Genomic DNA, 21,218 nt, shown 5'->3' with positions numbered 1-21,218 from the left:
GATGGTCTTCCTGGAAGAATCCAGGATGATCTTCGCGGACATGCGTCTTCATGCCACCAGCACGCCTACCAGCACCCCCACGCGATACCATCGTCATCAGAAGTATAGACCGCAGAATAACAACGATTGTACGGCAACTGCGAGATTCTTTTCTGATAAACTTGATAATAAGTTTGATACGAAGTCTAAAAATATGTATTTCAAGCTTATATCTCTGAGAGTTTTACATCTTTCAATGTTACGTTGCGTCTTGAGTTTGTAATAAACGCAAAGATGTCATAGATTTGACTTTGAAGATTTATCAAGCATAAAAAATTTAGATCGAACAGACATTTAAATCGAGGTTTTTTTTTATTGCAGATGCAGATTTGCACGGCGACGTTGATGGTCCTGAACTTAGCGGAGATGACAGGAGTATTGCAAGTGACATCCAAGATGTCACCGAGCCACATCTTGATAATGACTCCATGGACTCGGACAGGGAAGCTCTTAATCTGGTAAATAAATTTTGATCTCGTATCTGTTTTGACTTATTCCTTTCATCTATATTCGCGATTATAATTCTTCTTTCTGATTGATATTGAAGTTGAATCATTTTATTAACAATCTTTTATGAAAATTTCTGTTATACCTGTGTAATTTTATTTAATTTGATAAATTATGTAAAATAATATACACTATTCAATACTTTATAAATTTGTAATTTACGATTAGAAGACAAATGTAGATGTTGATCGAATCTTTGTCGCGTATCACCAGCGTTAATAATTATCGGGAGGCGCATGGAGAGTGCTGAAAAGAGGCGTGGCTTTTACAATTAGTGCCGCGAGCAAAATATACGAGTATAATTCAAATAATTTGCACGGCATCTTGCGTGCACGAAGCTACAGATGCTTGTTGTATAATACGCGCGAAATTAGTTGCTCTTCTTGGTCTTCGTGTGTCAACGATTCTATTAACATCGACGATATAATATATAATGTTCTCGAAATTAATAACGAAAGGCAAACATTTTTACAGTCTTAACAATAGATTATTATTATCGCCATTGAAAAATATAGAAACAACGTGTTTTCTTCAGCTCGTTATTTAATTTGACATAAAAACGTTATAAATACAAAGTTTATCAGGTATAATATTTTTTTAAATAAAATAATCTGTATGTAGAAATAAAGGATCGTACTAAATATTTTTCTTATAAATAAAAATATTGTGTTAAATACATAAAAATCAAGTAAATAATTAAATAATTATTTATTTATTTATTTATTTTTAATCGTTCTTGGAAACAGTACTTATATATAATGTTTTTATGGGAATCTTTTTTAATTAATTAATCTTGTTTTTGTTTGTGTTGTTATTATTAATAATTAAATGTGTCTTCGTAGTTAACTCGTCAATAACGTTTACAAAAGACGATTTTCTTCAATAACTTAACTTCAATGGTATTTTCTCTACTTATTTTGACGAAAGCGTGCTTTGTCATGTCATCCATTGTCATCTGTTGCCTGTGTGCGTTTCTTAAATGTATCAACAACGTTACCAATCCCATTTGCGAGCGTAATATCTCAGCGTGCTTTCTTTCGAGAGGAATCGTTCAGGAACGCGCCGCGGCGCGACCGTGTCTTCGATTTTTTTTCGTACTACAGGACGCTCTTGACGGGCGTAAAAAGCGCTCGCGATCAATATTTGACAAATAAATAAAGGAAGCCACTAGCGAGATGGACGACAAGAAGGGACGACGGTAGGGAGAGTAGGTTTTATAAAACACAAAAGCGCAGGATGGACCGTAGTGACCAATATCCTGACCTGGCCGAGTGTAAACACGGCTTTGTTCGACGGGCGAATTTACTCTGTAATATTAGGGAGGGTGGCCCGCCTCGCGCGCGGCCCGGCTGATTCTTCGTGTTCCCGGTCCCACGTTACAGCGTGAAATGTCGTAGCCCGCATTTCGAGGGAATCAAAGATTGTCACTTGATAGTGTCAAACGATAAACTATTTAGTCGTAGGAAACGCTAAAAGTTTTTATAGCGCTTTTACTGATCGTAGTGACGGCTCGTGATATTGACTCTTATAATTGGAAGACATCTTCTTGAGTAGATAATTATAAATCTCGAAATATATACTGCCGATTATATATTTATCACAATTTTTAACTAAATTTGAGCTTGATTTGTTAATGAAAATCAATTATGTAATGTAAATTCAACGTTACTTCAGGTCACGGATGTCTCGCAACGCAACAGCAGCAGCGGCACCAGCGGCAGCGCGTCCTCGCCGAGTTCCGGCATCAGCAGCCAGCTCACGGGCAGTCACCAGCAGCAACACACGTCCGGCCAACAAAACAATAGCAATTCGCAGGCCGCGCTGGCGACCGCTCAATTGCTCAGCCAGCAATTGCTGATGCACGGTGCATTAGGGACCCAGGATATCCAAGCGATCGCTTCGACGCTGCAGCAACATCAACTGCAATCACTACAGCAGCAGCTACAGCAATTCGCCATGTTTCAGGCCAATCCGGCGGCGGGACAGATTCCGCCGTTCTTCCTACAAAATCAGGTGGGTGCACGGGTAATCAACAATATTTCACTGTGAGCTAAGATCGGGGCCCATTAAAAATAATATTTACAAGCTCCATGTTCCGTCGATGACTATCTGCCGAATTGCTTATCTATTTATATAAATCACAAATTGCATTCCGTGCCGTTGCGATTCCGTCGGAGGGATCGAAGCCGTACTATCTGATCAGGGCGCAGATCAGGCGAAAGCGAACGTCTTATTCTTCGCGTACAGCGTCTTCGCGATTCGACGTCAAGATAGCCGTCTGGCAACGGCACAAAGGAAATCGGATGCTACCTTCTCGTTTAGGCTTGCCCTCGTCGATGCAAATGCGCGCGAACAGCGCCAACTTGCAATCGCATCACGGCTGAATTTCGCGCTCCATTACGTCGCATTAAAGTTTTTTCAAAGAAGTAGTCATCGAAATGATCTCGACAAAATATTCTCCGATGAAAGTTGCCTGTTTATTTTAGTCTTATTATGCATTCTTATATCGTTTCGCGTCGATGACGGGAAAAAGTGAGATGCAATGTAATTTATCGCAAAATTAGTAGCTAAAAAAATCTTGGTTGTTAATTCGGTTGCGCAAAAATGAAAAAAGTTATCACTAAAAAATCTGAATTTTAAAACACATCTGATTATAATCATAATAATATAGCAATACAGAAAACGCGTATAAAACGGATAATAATTGAAGACATCTCCGGAAAAAGGAGAGGCGTATAAAGAGATTTCTTGATTTTCCTCGATAAATATCACGTTTCGAGCATGGTTTAAAACCCGCGTTTGACGATCGCCGAAAAAAGAAGCGACATATTTATCAGTCGTCTCTCGCAGCACGCATTCCTCCGATGAAAGAAGCGTTCCACGATTTTCTCACTATTTGTTCGTCGGATCTCTCTCGGATCGGCAGAAGGTGGAGGAATCGATCCACGATATCCGGGGATACGTTGAAAAACGATCCCGCTTCCTGGATGCGCTCCCTCTCCCCCTCCTTCGGCCCTTCTCGCGAGCGATCTGAATGGACCGGGCTTTGCATTTACGAATAAAAAAAAAAACTGTCTATAGAATCCGTCACGACGTGCGCGTGCAACTATATAGTCTCCGGGAAAAATCAACAAAACGACTTCGAGCTTTAGCACGCTTAATGGGCAGCCGTGCTCCGCCGTGTGTATTATACATTTATTGTGCATGCACACGTACACGCGTGTATTTGCGCGTTATAGGGCCCTAGATATATTCCCCGTCTCTCTATCGGAAGGTACCGCGCGATGCCACAAGGTGGGCTTATAGGGCTCTTCGGCACCTTGCCCCGGGGTGCCTTTTGTTACCTCACACGTGGCCAGGATGTTTCCTCTTTTCAACGCGCTCCTTCTTCTTTTAAGAGAGGATCGTCCTCATCTGTTCTTCTTTCTTTCTTTTCGCGCGGAGCATTAAGACAGGCACACGACCTTCTTCACTCGGGAAATCGCTTTGCCGAGTACAACCTGACCCTTTCAACCCCTTCGCGGGCGGTTACGCGTGTGCGCCACGTGAGGACTTTTGTGTGGCTTATCTGCCGCAACAGAGGTTTAATTTCTTCATTCAGAGATCACCCTTCGTGAATCCTTTACGTCTTGACTTTAATCACTGTAAAATTGTGAAATATTTTAATACAGAGTGAAAAATTTTAATATGGAATAATACCACTATTTTTAAAGGAATCTTTCGAGTAAATTGTGCAATCGGCAAAATGAAATTTACACTATAGATACACACATACACAAGTCACAAAATACTTTTATACGTTATACGTTTATATTTATTGACTAAGTTTCATAAATGTTAAAAATTAATGTACGCAACTGATTTGTTCATCAATTATTTCTTTCTTACTACTTTTTCATACAGGAAAATGCTTGTGTCATCAAGCATTTCTGTAAATATTTGTAAATCGTTGTTCTGTTTTCTAAATACCAGATTAGTTCTGCTTGAAGTTAAACAGAGTGTCTCTAAATTGTAGACGTTAACCTGTCGCGGTTGATCCCGCACGTGGCTCAACTCGAGGCGTTTCCGTAGGGTGTCTTCGCGGCCACAAAGCGCATAAACTAGCTGCTCGTATGCCGGCGACACGCGACCAACCCCGAACCCTTTCCCGACCGGGGAACACCGTGCCCGTGACGCGAACCCTTCATCCTCATAATCGAGCATCGTGGCTAAGGAATAGATGAAAATAATCGATCGGACAGATTCAACCCTTGGAATTATACTTTTCGTACCTGTACGCGCACGAGCTCGACACGTGCCGCGCGTTCCCTAAAAATACCGAGACATTTATCTTCGAGATTGACGGGTGCAAAATTACATATAAGTGAATGTACATAAATTGTATTTTTTGAATCATATAATGCTCGTTTATAAAGATTTTACATGTAAGATCGTAGAGGATTGATAAATCAATTATAAAGCTGAGTTCCGTTTTGAAAACGCGTTTTAAAAACACCGCAAAAAAAAAACGAATTTTTATTACAAATAGAGATAAAGCGCAGATGACCATTATATGTTGATTTTCACCAATGGTCGTCAACGTCTTGCAGGGGCTGTTGCAGAGCGGTGGCTACCCGACAAGACCGAGTCATCCGCGCTCACAGTCCATGCAGGTACGATTTAGGACAGAGTTGTATCCAGATATTAGCGATTGCGAAATTTATTTCCGAATGAAAGCATGAAAATTGTTTTGTAATAATTTCAGATAAAATTTCTTTTAAAGTGATAAAAGTATACTATATCCAAGACATGTCTAAACGTCTCGATACAACTTTAATTTGCATGTTTAAGAATTTTTATTACTGCGGTCGATTGTGATTATTTTATATAATTATCTTAATCCTGTGTGTGTTTTCGAACAATTTGTAATTTATTTAAAAAAAAACAAAAAAAAAATTATTAGGTGCAAGCGGCAGCGCAATTACTACAGAAACAGCAGGCTCTTCAGAGTAGCGGCAATTTAGTTGGGCGAAATTTGGCGCAGAGATCATCACCACCACCTAGCACACCACCAGCAGTAAAACCGACAAGATTAGAACCTTCACCGGAGGAAACAACGGACCTCGAAGAGCTAGAACAATTCGCCAAAACGTTCAAACAAAGACGGATCAAGCTTGGTTTTACTCAAGGCGACGTCGGACTCGCTATGGGCAAACTTTACGGCAACGATTTTTCCCAAACCACGATTTCCAGGTAAATATATTCTTTGTTTGAATTGTGATAAAGTAAGTATAATTCTCAGGTATCGTAACCGTTATAAAAATGTTTAAAAGACGTCTTGATATTATTCTGAATTTTTTATTTATTTTCTTTTATGGACTTTTAAGCTTATATACATTGCTCGAATTTTTTTTATATAATAAAAATGAGATAAGACAAAAAAAAAGTTCATTTACATTATTTCTAATTTAATCAAATAACAGCTACTGATTTAAGTTAAACAAAATTGATGATTCTGCATTCCAGGTTCGAGGCACTGAATCTTTCCTTCAAAAACATGTGCAAACTGAAACCGCTGTTACAAAAGTGGCTCGAGGATGCCGATAATTCATTGAACAATCCTAACTCTCTGTCGAATCCACTTACGACACCGGAAGCGATTGGCAGGCGGCGGAAGAAGAGAACGTCGATAGAGACCAGTGTGAGAGTGGCCCTCGAAAAAGCTTTTATTCAAAACCCAAAGCCCACGTCCGAGGAGATAACCATACTGGCAGATAGCCTTGCGATGGAGAAAGAAGTGGTTCGTGTGTGGTTTTGTAACAGGTAGATATTAAAACGTTAAGATATATGTATAATTATGGAAAAAATTATATTTTTTCCCTTTTTTTTATTTATCATAACGATAGATTGAGGATTTTGTATCAAAATTTTTGTTCTCTTTAAGCAACATATAATTGTGTTCCAGGAGGCAAAAAGAAAAAAGGATCAATCCGCCAACGGCTGCGATGGGCAGTCCAACCATGGCGTCGCCTGCACCTTCGGTGTTCGCTTCCCTCGCCAATTCCATTTCTGGTAGTCCTCTAGCGCTTACGACGCATTCCTCCAATGCGGGCCACTCGCATCCTCATCCAGCGTCCATACCTCTCGCTTTAGTAACTTCGTCAGGCAATTATCATCCACTGAACAACAAGTCCCACGAGTGACACCAGCAAGTGACCCATCAAGGGGACACTCTCTATCATCAGCATCATCAGCAATCGCACCAACAACAGCAGCACCATCATCAGCAACAAGCACGACGCTTGTGCAATCTACCGGAATTCTATCATTAGCCGATGATTTGATTTTTTTGACGCTATTAACCAAGGTAACATTCGGAGTAAATTGGATCTTGATGATCTACAAACGAACTTTCGTATTCTTCATTTATCAGCATTGAGTTAATTTATCCATTCTTGTGTGTGTGTGTGTGTGTGTGCGTGCGTGCGTGCGTGCGTGCGTGCGTGCGTGCGTGCGTGCGTGCGTGCGTGCGTGCGTGTGTGTGTGTGTGTGTGTGTGTGTGTGTGTGTGTGTGTGTGTGTGTGTGTGTCGCGTGATTTCCCCTTCAATTTCCAGTTTATATTTTAATATTTCGACTGTGAAAAGAAAATCAAGAATAGACAAGTAAACTCTAGCAACCAGCTTTATTGATGATGCTATCAAATGGAATTCGATAGTAGCGTGTAAGAAATAAGGAATTCACGAAGAGATCACAAAGAGAATCCAAAAGAAGACAGTGCGACTAATCAATTTTATAGATAACTAATTGACGAGTGATTGAACGAGAAAGTGTAAATGAAATGATATATTATGAATGGGACAAATCTAAATCCATGTTGATCATTAAATCATCCGCAGTTGTTATAAACATTTAAAGGGTATACGAAGACACGCTGCGTATTATAGCATGAATATTAATGTGCACTTTTAAGTATACGGAGAACTAATAACTAATTCGGTTGAATGCATTAGCGTGCACTAGTGCATATTAAAGACTGTTGTATAAAAATTAATTAAAGACATTAAGCATAGTATATACATAAACGGTTAAATGCTCAGCATAAGTTGTTACATATTTTTTAGTATGTCGTATGCTGCACATTTCATCAATTGAATGCGTTTATGTTTATTACGCTTACGCATCGAAATAAATAATATATAACATACTTTTTAATTTGTAATAGTGCAAATTAATATATCCAACTGCGCACAAATTCGTTATAAGATTCTTTTATCTGTATATGAGGCAATTGTGAGAGATTATTATTAATATTAGGACAATTTTTTTAAACGGACTAGTTTTAATGCTATGTAATATGTTATATGCTTCAAGGAGCGTATAAGATGAAACATGTTGAAATATATCGGTTTTCTTTCTCATTTGGAAACCATTCAATGATAAACAAAAATTACATTTATCCGCAAACAGAACGGACTGACTTTAATGCTTATAGATCATACGTTGCCAATAATAGGAAAAGTTTGACGATTCTTAATTGCAACGTGATGGTGTATTATAACCGTGGTTTATAAAAATATGTCAAATTGTGTTTTACACATTTATATGAATATTTATATAAACATATTTATATGAACATTTTTTCTCATAAATACCGAATGTATAATTTTATATAATATTTACAGGATTATTTCTGATATATTTCAATTACGTTTCAAAAGGTGATAAATTGATGACTTTCAATTATCGGCTGTTCTTTTTTTTTGCTATATTTGCTCGCATTAATTTACGGAAATTAGTCATTGCGAGAAAATGCTTATGACTTATTATATTTAACGGGTTCATTAATCAATTTGATTGTCGATACCGAAAATTATTATCAACGAACGAGTTATCGATTACTGTAACTTCATTAAAAGCTATCCATTCACATAGATGTCTAAACGATTCAGAGCGCAATAAATCATGTAGAAAAATTACTTTACTCGTTTTTTTTCTTTTCTTATTGTTAATAATTTTTTATTTATTTGATGGCGCCTTTGCTTTCCCGTGACAAACTGAGTTGTGGCGTCTCAATGATAAAATAGCGAGATCCGACAATACAATTGTACATATATAAATATATATACGTAGGCGTGTCTGTCATCGTATCGTACATATCTGTGTCACAGGGCTGTATATATTATACGATTTAAGGCCACCGAATATTAACGAGGATGCGACGCAAGATATGTTCGCGTGCGGTACCGATCTTCCGCGCGTGTAGCAATGTTGAGTACTTGCATCCTTGATGAAAAGATTTTCGACAGTCATGAGCGGTTAATTAGCGGTAGCTAGTAATACTGTAGATAACGCGGTACCTAGGTAATACGTAATGTATATATGATCACATACACTAAGTGGCGAGTTATATAAGCGTGCGCGCACTTGTACATCGAGATGGACGCAGTGGAGATTCGGACGTTTCCGACATTTTATGTTGTATTTTTTTCGTGGAAATACACAGCAGGATACGTCACATTTTTTAATGCGAGTGCTTTAATATATTTTAATATATATATATTTTTTTTGTACATACTCTCTTTCGGTATATTAGGTAGAACTTTTCGCACTCCGCTGTGACTCTCGATTTGCGCTCGCTACGATCGATCCGTTTCCCGCGAACACTTTCGGTGATTAATTAAGGGCTATGATTTTAGATTATAGGCCAGGAAACGTGATATACCAACCACATTACTTATTCCTAAAACTCATGCGTGTGTATAGATTCCATTATTCACGTGAAGAACTTGCGTAAAAATGTATACATATAAATATATATATATATACGGTGATCTTATTGTAATATCATGTAAGTTATCGACTGTGCATCATAGTATATACAAAATCGTTACGTGCATCTGCGTATACATATGCATATATACATATACATAAATGTATAAACGGACGTTGTATATAGTAGGATCTAATAGGAGATCGCGGATATATAATTAAGAACTTAGCGACGTGTACTATTATCATCATCATTATCACCATGTCATCATTATTATCATATTATTGCGATCACTATGTAGTCACAATACACATGCTACTGTTGTTAATGTCGCTTGTCGTGTAAATTACCACGCGACTTTGTATCTGACAGTGTTTTACTTTTCTATAACTGTATGTAATTACACGAGGGAAGCGCGTGTATGCTGTCATCACATGATTCCATCATTTTGCACGGTGCCACCGTACTGTTACGTTGCGCTACAAAATAATTTGAAACGTAACAACGGTATTTTGATAAGGCAAACTTTAAAATACATAGTTTCCTTCTAAATTGTTATTTCGACAAGCTCGATCACGGAAGATTAATACAGACGCGTTAGAAAATTCCTTTACAACGTTGAGTTGAGTCGAACTGTTAGATCACGCACGAGCAACATCCGACAGCCCTCCTTTCGTCTCATTTCATACTTCATCTCATTTCTATCCAACCTGAACTCCCAGAGTCGTGGACCAAGCTGTAGCGAAAACACATTGTCGACAAAAACACGTGCACGGACAGAGGGGCGAATTATACTAAGATAAAAGGAGAAACGCGAATAAAAAAAGAGTTCCTAAGGCCGCACATCCGTTGGCAGGTGCGCGGACGACGATGAGTGAAAAAGAGGACAGGGAGGTAGAGAATACGATAGCTCAGAAAGAAATTGGAGAGAGGAGACAGTTGAGCAAAAAGAGAATCAAAGGCGGGGAGAAGGTTATCGATTTTTTATTTTCGTCAACAGTTTATAGACAATTAATACGATAGTGACATAGAGAATACGATCCCCCACTCCTCTCCTCGCTACGGCATCATCGTCGGCTGATTACTCGTTCGATATGTTGTAATGCGTTTGATAGACATAATGCGCAAAATGGATAGACATTTTATTGTATTAGTTACATCCATCAATAATTATTATTAGTTATTATTATTATTATTTCATTATATTTTAACTTTTATTATTTGAGAATAAAAGTACTAGAGAGCTTTCAGTTACAGCGGCATTTTTTTTTGTTTGATTTTCTGTAATTCCTCACTCCCCCATTCCTTTCAAGTTACAATTTTAGTTCGTATTCTTTTAGAAAGAAAATATATTGGGAGATATTATTTGATGGCAAATTTATATATCTCAGTTTTGAGAATTGTTCCTTTTTTTATTGTTACAATTGTGATGTCGCGTTAGAGAAACGTATTTTTCTCCTACCGTCCTGTCATTTTCATCTGTGTGTGTATATATTATAACTGTATATACAATTTAGTAGTGAATAAATAATACTCGATTCACCATATATAGGTGCGTTAGAGCCAATTTATGATCAGACGGGATAAGAAGCAGGATTAAAAATACAGGACATGTGATGAAGTAAATTCTTGATTCTAAATTAATATTCAAACATTTCCGACAATGTCAACAATCATAGAATTATAAATATGTAAATGGGTGGAATTTATTTCGTCAGTTTGTGAATTATTCAAACAACATAATACTCTAAATTAACTCTATACAGAGTAATTTTTTATGAAGTACACACAGTTTAGACAAAAAATGATACGATCTCTTGCTTTTTATTTCCATCTGCGTCATAATTGGCTCGTAAGGTGATTCTAGATGTTCAGTAATTAGGAGAAAACGAAGCTACAAAGCTCTGGGTATACCAATTAGTCGACTACTTGTAGAAGAATTTATACTTTCGACGCAAGACGCGCGCGATTGGACACTTTAAATTATGACCGTACTGAATGCCAAATTTCGAAAATTTGAACTAAAACATTAATCTTAAGAAACATTTAAAAAAAAGTACATTTAATCTCTCTTTAATAATTATACAATCAACTATATTGTGTGTAAAGTCCCAGAAAACAAACTAACGTTATTTATTGTTATTTTGACGTCAAAAAGACAAGTATAACATCAGCTTGCTACCTGGGGTATTTTACTTATTATACAAAAATGTTTGTACTTTGATCAAAGATTAATAAAAAATTTTGTTTGTTAAATTGGATAGTAGAAAATCATGAATTGTCTCAATTTTTGGCATCTTGCGTTTTAATTTAGAGTGCCCAATTTCTTGACGTCTTCGTGGAAAATTATAGGATTACCATAGGTTTTATTAACGTTCGATGTGTAATACGTTATCACGAGGCGCATAACATAATCGTGTAAGGGTAATACGCGAAGAGCACGGTATGACAGTTCTTAAAACGTCGCGACGATCGGAAACCCCCGTTCAAACGAGAACGATAAATCGTTTAACTATTTTGTACTAAGAATTATCGAGCGATCATGAACGACGGTGTCGCGATTCGCGAATTTTTTCCGTCGGCGGACTGTAATAATTAGACAAATTTCCTGCTATATTGCGTGTGTCTGCACAGCTGTCGCCTCGCATCTTTTGATGACAGGGCGATTTTTGTGGGATTGAAAGGAAAAGAGAGAAAGGTAGAGCGTACGAGAGGGAGAAAGTGAGTAAGTGAGAATGTTGAATGGTGTATAAATAAAATCATATCAATCATAAATAGTTCGTGTTATCTAGATATACTACGATTATTACAATTATTATTTATCACAGTATGATTAGTAAAGGATATTGTAATTGTATAATAAACTGGGTCATAGAGATAATCCTAGCTGTTCCGATATCTTCTATATGTGACTTGAATGCGTGGAAAAAATTGGTTATATTTTTAATCCCATATTATATTTTATTGAATTGATTTTTTAGTTTCATGAATTATAGCAAAAATTACTTAAAGAAAATATTATTTGGTTTAAGGGTAAGTATAATAACGTTGCGTGGACGAAATAAAAGTAAGCTGTTTTATGAAATACAGAGTGGCGTACGTAAAACCAACCCTAAACGTAAATACGGTTACAAAAAGCGTTTGGGGCCATATTTCATGCGCCACTCTTAATCCGAAATATGAAGAATATTCTAAAATAAAGAATTTTATGAAATAAATTACGTTTTAGCGGTAAAAGTGGATAAAAATACCAGCATTTACCTTAGTGAAAAAATTTCTCATATTTTTTCCAGAAATTTTGTAAGAATTGAGACTTATAAAAAATTCTGAAAAAAATAAAGTTTCTCGGATACTTTCAAAAATAATTGAATGAGAATTTTCGGAACATTTTCAGTATATGTATGAAAATTTCTGACAATTAAGTTGCACAAGATTTTCTTATATATACTTGTTCAGATTTCTATTATAAAGTAGTGTTGGAAGAATCTGAAATAGTATTATTATGTTGTTTGAGTTTTTGTAAAAAAATGTTTTAATTCGTTGTAAATTTATTTAAAAATCTGAAAAATTCTGAGCATCCTGAGAAAGTCTAACAATTTTTAGAGAAATTCTAATTAATAATATGAACAATTCTGAGACATTTTTCCACCAGAGTATTAATTACTACTGTCGTCAATATGACAACTGATGATATAGTGATGAACAGAAGTTAATAAAACATTTCATTGACTGATTGATAGTAATTTAAATCTACTTTGGGGGGCAATAGATGGTACTGTATCATTTGTTGATATTAGGTAGGAACGGAATACGGACCCAAGCTTCTCTTTGCTTCCAAGTTCCAGGTTCAGATCAGCGATGGCGCTGAAGATCATTTTCTTTCCGGAAGTTTGAAATTCCTGCAACATAACCTACATTCACCTGCGAAATACGCCGAACACGCCGAACGCGTACACGTTCGCATGAGAATGGGTGGCTCGAAGAAAAGCGCGAAGGCACAGAAAACCGGGCCGGTCGACAATGCGTGGTCGTTGAAGATACCAGAATTTAAAGAAGAAGATAATCCACATCGCCTGCTTGAGGAGAGCTCGTTTGCTACTATGTTCCCCAAGTATCGCGAGCATTATTTGAAGGAACATTGGCCGCTAGTTAAGAAAGCGCTGGCCGAGCATCACGTCAAGGCCGAGATGGATCTCATGGAGGGAAGCATGACGGTGAAAACTACCAGAAAGACTTGGGACCCGTACATCATCATCAAAGCACGCGACATGATCAAGCTCATGGCTCGTTCGGTTCCGTTCGAGCAAGCGGTGAGAGTTCTCCAGGATGACATTACCGCGGACGTCATAAAGATATCCTCTTTTGTCAGGAACAAGGATAAGTTTGTCAAGCGGAGGCAGAGGCTCATTGGACCAAACGGGTGTAATTTGAAATCCATCGAGCTGCTCACCAACTGTTACGTCGTAGTTCAGGGCCAAACTGTGTCGGCGCTGGGACCTTACAGAGGTGTGCAACAGGTGAGAAAACTGGTGGTGGATACCATGAAAAATATTCATCCGGTTTACAGCCTCAAGACCTTGATGCTTAAACGAGAACTCGCCAAGAATCCAAATTTAAAGAACGAGAACTGGGAACGGTATCTTCCCAAGTATAGCAGCAAGAACATAAGTAAGCGCAAAGAACCGAAGAAGAAGAAGGAGAAGAAACCGTACACTCCGTTCCCGCCACCTCAGCAAGAGAGCAAGTTTGACAAGGCAATGGCATCTGGTGAATACTTCCTGAAGGAGGAGCAAAAGAGGGCGAAGAGAAAGAGGGAACAGGAAGCGAGACACGAGGAGGCAACCAAGAAGAGGCAGGAGCGTAGGGCGCAGGCATTCGTACCACCTGAGGAGAAACCTGTTGAAAGTGAGACTACGAAGACTGAAGTGGACATTGCTGAAATAAAAAGGAAAGTTCAACAAGGGTTGAAAAAGCGTAAAACGGAATAATGTATGCGGGACATTTTTAAATCAATAATGTGTAAAGAGATGTAAAGGTTAGGTTTTGTTACACAAATATAAATTGACGGATATATCCCGTTACTTTTATTAAAAAAACTCATTTTTATATAATTACTGTTATCGCATTCTTAACATATGTATATATAATTATTTTACATTTGCAAAATATAGAGCAGAGGAAATTTCAGATCAACATTTTGAAAACAAATATACCTAGAATACGCATTTTTCGATATTTTTTCTTTACTAAATATTTCACAGAATATTTCGGATATTTTGAAATACATGAAAGGGAGGATTTTAAAATAATGTTTAAAAAACCCGTGTCTTCATCTTTCTTTAAGTTTCTACTTTCAATTCTGCTTATTTTTTAACAGGATATTTTATTCCAAGTATATAACATCTTCAATATGCACCTTGCGCGATTCGGCGCAAACGCCATTTCAAATCTTACGGCAAAATTATTGTAATTTGAAAGTAGCGGATACCGAACTGACGCTGGGGATTATTTCTCGTTATCCAAAATTGCTCTTGTCGGACAAAATATTCGCATTAACGCATCTTATTTATATATGACAAGGATGTAAATGTTCGTTCAATGTACAGCGCGCTCTTATCCTATCTGCACCACAATTTCGCTTCTCGAGTATAAATTTTCATGTTACTGGACACACGAATATTAACATTGATTGGTTACCCGCTATATATACTTAAGATTAAAAAGTCAAGAGTCGCTTTAGTATCTTACATTTTTTTATTGATCTTGGAAGTACGCGACGTTCGTTAAGTTATATTATTATGTATATTATGTATATATGCCGTGAATATATATTTATTTACAGATACGAAGTACGATTGTGTGTGGCAATCTCCTTTTTTTTTTTTTGAACGGGAAATGCATGGAAGCGTTATCTAAGTATTCACGCTGATAGCGAAAGAAGCTATTCAGAAGAATTAGGACGGGAAGGATATAATCAATGAAATATACATAATTATTTACAACAGCGATCGTGTGAAACACAAGTTCGGTATTAAGGGACCCCGCGCGGCTGCATTTTCGTGTAGATGTATCCACAAGTTTGATATCCCGTTATTTCATTTAAAGTTTCGTCAACCAACCTAAATTAAATTTGTTTCATAGCAACAACAAAAAATGATGCTCTATCAACAGTCACGAGTTTGGGAGCGCAATTTTGTTTATCAGTTAATGCCGAAAGAACTTTAATCTCCCCTAATTATCAGATTGAATCGTCAAGATATTTAATATTGAAAGTTAAGTATTCCGTTAATTAAGCTTGAAATTATTTCTCCGCCGGGCGAAGTTCGCCCTTAAAATTATCCGGGAACAAAGTTCCTACGTGCGCCGCCGAGCCTTGGTACGGCAAAATCCTTTAATTCCAATATTAACTAACTCCGTAATTATACCTCCTTTTCAATCTCTCGCGCTAAAGGAAAGTTGACTCAGTCGGAATCCTTCAAAGAATCTGCAGCCGAAGGGAAGCGCGATAATGATACGCGTAGGGATACCCCGTGTACATATTTACCATCTACGTATATATCGCTGTGGCAGCCGGTGCACTGATTAAAGGAAAACGCTCTAAAAACAACGCTCTTTTCGCGACGATAATAAAACTCTTGATATTTTCTTGATATTTTGATTTTCAGAAGCAATTCGAGATTATTCGTAATATCGCATTCGTTTAATTAGGGCACGGCCAATTTCATCGATCGCGTATATATTATATCTACATTAAATTGTTATCGTTCTACATATACAATATCGATATCAAAAGAATTTTTCTTAACGGATAATTACTACAGCAGCTGGCGTGGATGTAATATGGATGCCCGTGTGTATCATACAAAAGTTTATACGATATTATATTATATGTATATTATTCATCTCACTTCGCGGTATTTATAGTCCCAGCGCGAAGAGACGGCAGTAAGACATTATCATCGGAAAGTATAAGTGTACAAAAGATCGCGTCTGCTAATATGTATTGCTATATTTAGCTGCGTTAGCTATCTTGATTTTCACTTAACACGTTGTAGGCGAGTAATGAATCCACACGGCGTGCCGTTTTATTTTCGATTCGGTTTGACGCTCTTGAGAATTCTTATTTTCATATAATTTAGTTTTTAAGGAAATCGAACTTCTTATATATATATATATAATGGCCATTATTAAAATAAGCGTTACAACGCTCTAACGGGAAAAGATAAAAAGAAATTGAAGGACTTGAGAGAAATAATACTTGTTTTCGAAAAGTAGAAATGCAAATTTTTTGGAATGTTATTACCAAGCTACAATATGTTAAGTATGCTCATACACCCTGCGCTTTTCGTTTATTCGCACAACCAAGTAAGTATACAATTAGTTACAAAAATAAATTTCTTTTCTGCAAATCGTAGCGCGTGCTTTTGAAGATAACCCATATTGTTCTTCGCGATTTGTTCTTTGATTGGAGAGAAAGATGTCCGCGGATCTGGATGCGCCGCATATACTAAGATCAGATAAAAAGAATACGCATTGTACGAATCTAGCATGATTTTGGGCCCGGTAAAAATAGCGATTTCAATCGCTGATAAGCTTCTTGCGTCTATATTTCAGTATACAAAGTGTGGAGCGTCTTTCAAATTTCCTAAAATAATGTGGAAATTATACATACTTCATTGAAAATTGAATATTTAAATTACGTGATGTACATTGTGATAACATAATATAATTATAAAAGATTCTGCGTACGTTCTTATCTCGAATAAACGGTGAAAAGCTTCTCCGCAATTGTTTGCATAAAAGCGTAATCTCAAAATGGTATTTGTGATAAAACTATCGATTACCTTAAACAAATAGTGCCAAGTGTAAAAGCTTTGGCGTATTTATTTAAAAAAATCGCACGTAAATAAATACATAAAAAAAGATGAGTTGCCCGTCGCAATTGGACACTCAAGCATGTACCCGTTCTAAAACATGACTCGATATCGCCTTCATTAAATATTTTTTTATGAATTTACTAGAAACATACGTAAATAAACGCATCGTCAGCTAAGGTTACGCCGTAAAACCGATTAACTGCCATAATTATATTTTAAATTCCCGGACTTCTAATCTATTTTTTTGTTTTGTCAACTTGTTAATTGCAAAAAAAAGAAAAAAAATAATTCAACTTTGTAGTATTTCTTTATCGATCTGTTAGCAATGATTAAGTTTGATTAGTTATGTTCCATTAAAAGCATTATTACCGCATAGATTTGGTTTCAATCTGACTCTTCAATTTCCAATGTCAGTTTAAATTCATATAAATTGAATTTTATATAAATTTTTTATTAATGAGTTTAAAAAAAAAATTATGTATAAGTGCTCATATCTTGTATATATAATTTTGAGACAACATTGTGAATTGAAGAGTTAGTCGCTCGCACGCAACATATTTTATAAAATTTCTTTAAATCCTTTAAATAATACATCTCTCGGAGAAATAAATCTGGTAATTATAAAGTACATGGATATTTCGTCGCAATTATTTCTTTGTCAATACACAACCTCAATTTTTCAATAACATCATAAACCTCGAAAACTATAGATTTTCGTGCCCTACGGATTTCTTTGAAGCTAAAAGTAGTAATTAAGTATTAAATGTTAAGTGTTAAGAATGGCTTTCAACGATATGATTTTTACTTGTTTGAATCAATTGCATCATCAGTTGTATGAAGTATCGCTATTTGTGGATTCGATATTTTGAAATATAATCAGCGTGCATAATCGGATCGCAGTACTAAATCAGTATACAACTTCCACTTGCATCACTGGCTTATACACACGCTTCTATAATTTTTATATATTTTATTATAAATAATTTTACACTTATCACATCGATTGCGAGATGTCAACCCATCAGGTTAATCTTTTGTCATTGTAAAAGTAGGATGGATGATCTAGTGCCTAAGAAAACGATCGGAAGTAATGGAATTCTCATGGATATAGAAACTGAAGTTTGTTTGATTCATAGTCACAAACGCTAAGCAGTCTTAAAACATTTTTCACTTTCTTTTGCGATATTATTCCGTTTTAGTGTGAGATGCGTGTACCACTTTTCGTAATATCATTAAAGGGAATTCATTAGATTTCTTATAACCAGATATATCATCATCCGATCCTTTATAAGACAGGCTACATCGGGAACTCGCGAACTCGCAAGTCAGCGTGGTACAAAATGAGGTTCTTCATCGATATCGTGATAGGAGATCGTGAAGAGCCACGGTCACGAAGATAACGTCGGTCCACGCTCGAATCGATCGATCCGGTCGCGCATAGACAGCCAGTCCCTAATTAAGTAACGCACCTCTGACGCGATCGGCCTTGTTATACGGTGATCACGTCGTGGCGCGTAGCGATAAGAGATAGTCCGCGGGTGAATGGCGTGTTCACCGCAACCATATCAGCTAGTGATTGTGGTTGTAGAGATGCCACCTCTGCGTCTCCGCACTCGAGTCGCACTTCTCCGCCGTGATGCCGCGCTGCGCGTGATATCGCGAGTCCACGCACACGGGAATTCTGGTGTGCCGTATCAGGCCACCCTCCAAGTGCCGCCACTTCTGATTCTCGCTGCCGTCGCAGATCTGCATCAGCAGCGTAGTACCTTTGGCGTATACTGGCAGGGTCAGGCAGAGATCGTGATGCTTGATCAGGCCGTCCTTCGTGAGGCCCCATTCCTGCAAAACATATTTGGTCTTGTAAAATTCCGAGACCATTACGCAATTCCTCATTTACTCTGCTTTAACCCTTAACGTGTACATGTGGGTCTACGGCGTCCGAGCCAAAGCGATATCTGTTCGTAACTGTAAAACTTGCAAGAGCCTGTTAGAAGATATTAAATAAACGATTATCAAAATGGCTATAAAATCATCAACTACAATGTAGACAGAATGTTTCATGAATTTTTTTAGATTTTTTAAATACTTTAAGGTAGGGAAAAACAGCGTTGAATGTGACAGATCCACGTATATACTTAGAAGGTACCGAAAAAACGTATACCCTTTAAGAACGCTTACCTGGTTACCACCAGTGTCGTGACAAGGATAGAGACCGACGTTTCCGTCGAGAAGATGGCCCATGCTGTCCAAGCAGGCGGTGCCCTGCTTCAGAGATCCTCCTGGACCACCCTCGCTCGTGGGTATGACTAATTCGGGGTATACGTTCTTCAAATACCAACTGAAAGGCTTGCAATGCAACCTCCGTTTTAGCTCCATCCTATCTTGGATGCTGAAACGCATAATTATTCGCAGAATTAATATAACTGAATTTTAATCGTAGATAGCAAAACGTCTGTTATATTTACGAAATATGTCAGCAAACTCGTGACGAGCATTTACGCAAATAACATGTAAAGCTGCGTTCGCAAATGCTCAGCAATAGTATTGAATTTGTTTCGAGCAACGGGGTTTATTCAATATTCGTTACATTTTTCCATCAACAGTTTACATATTATTGATAGAAACAATTTACATATCTTTGCTGTAAAAGCACCATAAGTATGAATCTTAGACGATTTAAGATTCATGTTTACGCAATGTTTGTGGCAACAATAAGTAAATTGTTTTTAGCAACACGTTTGCATGATTTTGCACACTCATGTTTTGCTATCAGGGTATCCTCCAAATCCTGTCAAACGCTCTAATTGTCTATTTATATGCCTAACAATATCAAAATATACACCGAAGCCGCAACTTGATATAAAGAAAATAATTTGTAATAGATATTCAAAAGAGTGTTCGATATATCACAAACTTATTTAATGCGGTGTTAAGACAATAGGATGAAATATAGCGAAATCAGGATATTGCCCTAAAGTTTAATTGAGATGTCAGCGCGCATCCAGGCTTACTTTCCATAAGGGATGTTTCGTGCTAACGGCACGGCATTGTAGTAGAACTGTTTGTAGTCGTCCATCCATACTTCGGCGGCGCGCCTCGTGTTTCGAGCAAACACGTTTCCGCTGCCTCCGGGGAACGAGTAAGGATGACGTTTGCGAAATACATGGCCCACGCGTGAGCACGGGATAATCTCCAGGCTGCCACCGCATTGCCACACGCGAAACGATATTTCTGAAAGAAAGTTATAAGTGCACGCGGTAAGTGCTATATAATGTTAAACGTGAGGTAAAAGGTGTCAAGGGGAGGCTATAGAAAGAGGAAATGCATGGACTTTCTTCTCTATCATATTGTGTCATATTACTCGTTATTTTCTTGGGATATTTTATGTTGCAAATTAAAAAGGACGTTGAAAGAATCTCTGTCAATCATTTATATACATAAGAGAACGGGATTTACATTTTATATATATTTGCAAAGTTTTGTTAGCTATTGGAAAAATACTACTTCTAATGCAAATCTTTCATCAAAGTTATGCTAAACTGAAATAGCGTTAGGACTTTTTCAAAGAAACTCCACAATTTCTCTTCTGTCCGAAATGGGGGGAAAAGGGGGCGCAGTTATTTCTAACTTCACACTTCCGACATATATTGGTTTGCCTTGCCGTGTTTTCCACAAAGTTCTTACGAACTGCACACGAGATGGTAGTTTCTGTCAAAGAGTTCGTTTCCCTCGTATTTGAAAAGTGTAATGACAGACACGGCACTTTTCTCACAACTTTAAATCACGAGTTCTGCGACACTAATTTTGTATTACGCTTTTAATTAAACATATTTCAGCACAAACTTTGTTTTAATTAAAGTTTAATTAATAATATTAATAAATTCATCTTTTGATTGATTGTTTTATGACAAAAATAAAACAAAATAAAAAATTTTTTATTGCGCGCAATGAAAAGGAATTGTAAGCGATCCCAATTCTCTGCGAATTTTCGAGAGTTGCTTTCAAGCATTTATTTACGCAGCCGAGCCGTCAGATATAGTGATGA

The 21,218-nt window shown here is 37.1% G+C and overlaps 3 protein-coding genes across 6 annotated transcripts in view; 2 read left to right on the top strand and 1 right to left on the bottom strand.

Moving 5' to 3' along the window:
* The window catches only part of LOC143905003 (uncharacterized), a 128,802-nt gene extending 116,625 nt beyond the window's left edge, over positions 1-12,177 (top strand). The window contains exons 5-10 of one of the 2 annotated variants that reach the window (XM_077420080.1): positions 361-497; positions 2,221-2,559; positions 5,136-5,198; positions 5,489-5,778; positions 6,052-6,348; positions 6,491-12,177. In XM_077420080.1, coding sequence (XP_077276206.1) covers positions 361-497; positions 2,221-2,559; positions 5,136-5,198; positions 5,489-5,778; positions 6,052-6,348; positions 6,491-6,728 — 1,364 coding nt within the window. In that variant the 3' untranslated portion in view covers positions 6,729-12,177. The remainder of the gene's footprint in view (positions 1-360; positions 498-2,220; positions 2,560-5,135; positions 5,199-5,488; positions 5,779-6,051; positions 6,349-6,490) is intronic. The other variant, XM_077420079.1, reaches the window with a different exon arrangement.
* A 1,025-nt stretch (positions 12,178-13,202) lies between these two features.
* Dbe (KRR1 small subunit processome component homolog dbe) lies at positions 13,203-15,145 on the top strand. The gene has a single exon (XM_077419935.1). It carries the CDS (start codon positions 13,259-13,261, stop codon positions 14,282-14,284), a length of 1,026 nt encoding a protein of 341 aa, XP_077276061.1. The 5' UTR covers positions 13,203-13,258; the 3' UTR covers positions 14,285-15,145.
* Positions 15,146-17,160: 2,015 nt separating this feature from the next.
* Positions 17,161-21,218, bottom strand: part of Pgant2 (polypeptide N-acetylgalactosaminyltransferase 2) — a 191,559-nt gene continuing 187,501 nt past the window's right edge. For all 3 annotated transcript variants that reach the window (XM_077419932.1, XM_077419933.1, XM_077419931.1), the window contains exons 8-10: positions 20,185-20,404; positions 19,352-19,562; positions 17,161-19,012 (exon numbers count right to left, since the gene is read on the bottom strand). In XM_077419932.1, coding sequence (XP_077276058.1) covers positions 18,743-19,012; positions 19,352-19,562; positions 20,185-20,404 — 701 coding nt within the window. In that variant the 3' untranslated portion in view covers positions 17,161-18,742. The remainder of the gene's footprint in view (positions 19,013-19,351; positions 19,563-20,184; positions 20,405-21,218) is intronic.

The sequence above is a fragment of the Temnothorax americanus genome, unplaced genomic scaffold (assembly GCF_048541705.1).
Source record: "Temnothorax americanus isolate GAGA-0224 unplaced genomic scaffold, ASM4854170v1 Scaffold6, whole genome shotgun sequence".
Classification (NCBI taxonomy): Eukaryota; Metazoa; Arthropoda; class Insecta; order Hymenoptera; family Formicidae; genus Temnothorax; species Temnothorax americanus.
Note: the sequence above shows the minus strand (reverse complement) of the source record. Positions and strands in the feature narration are given on the sequence as shown.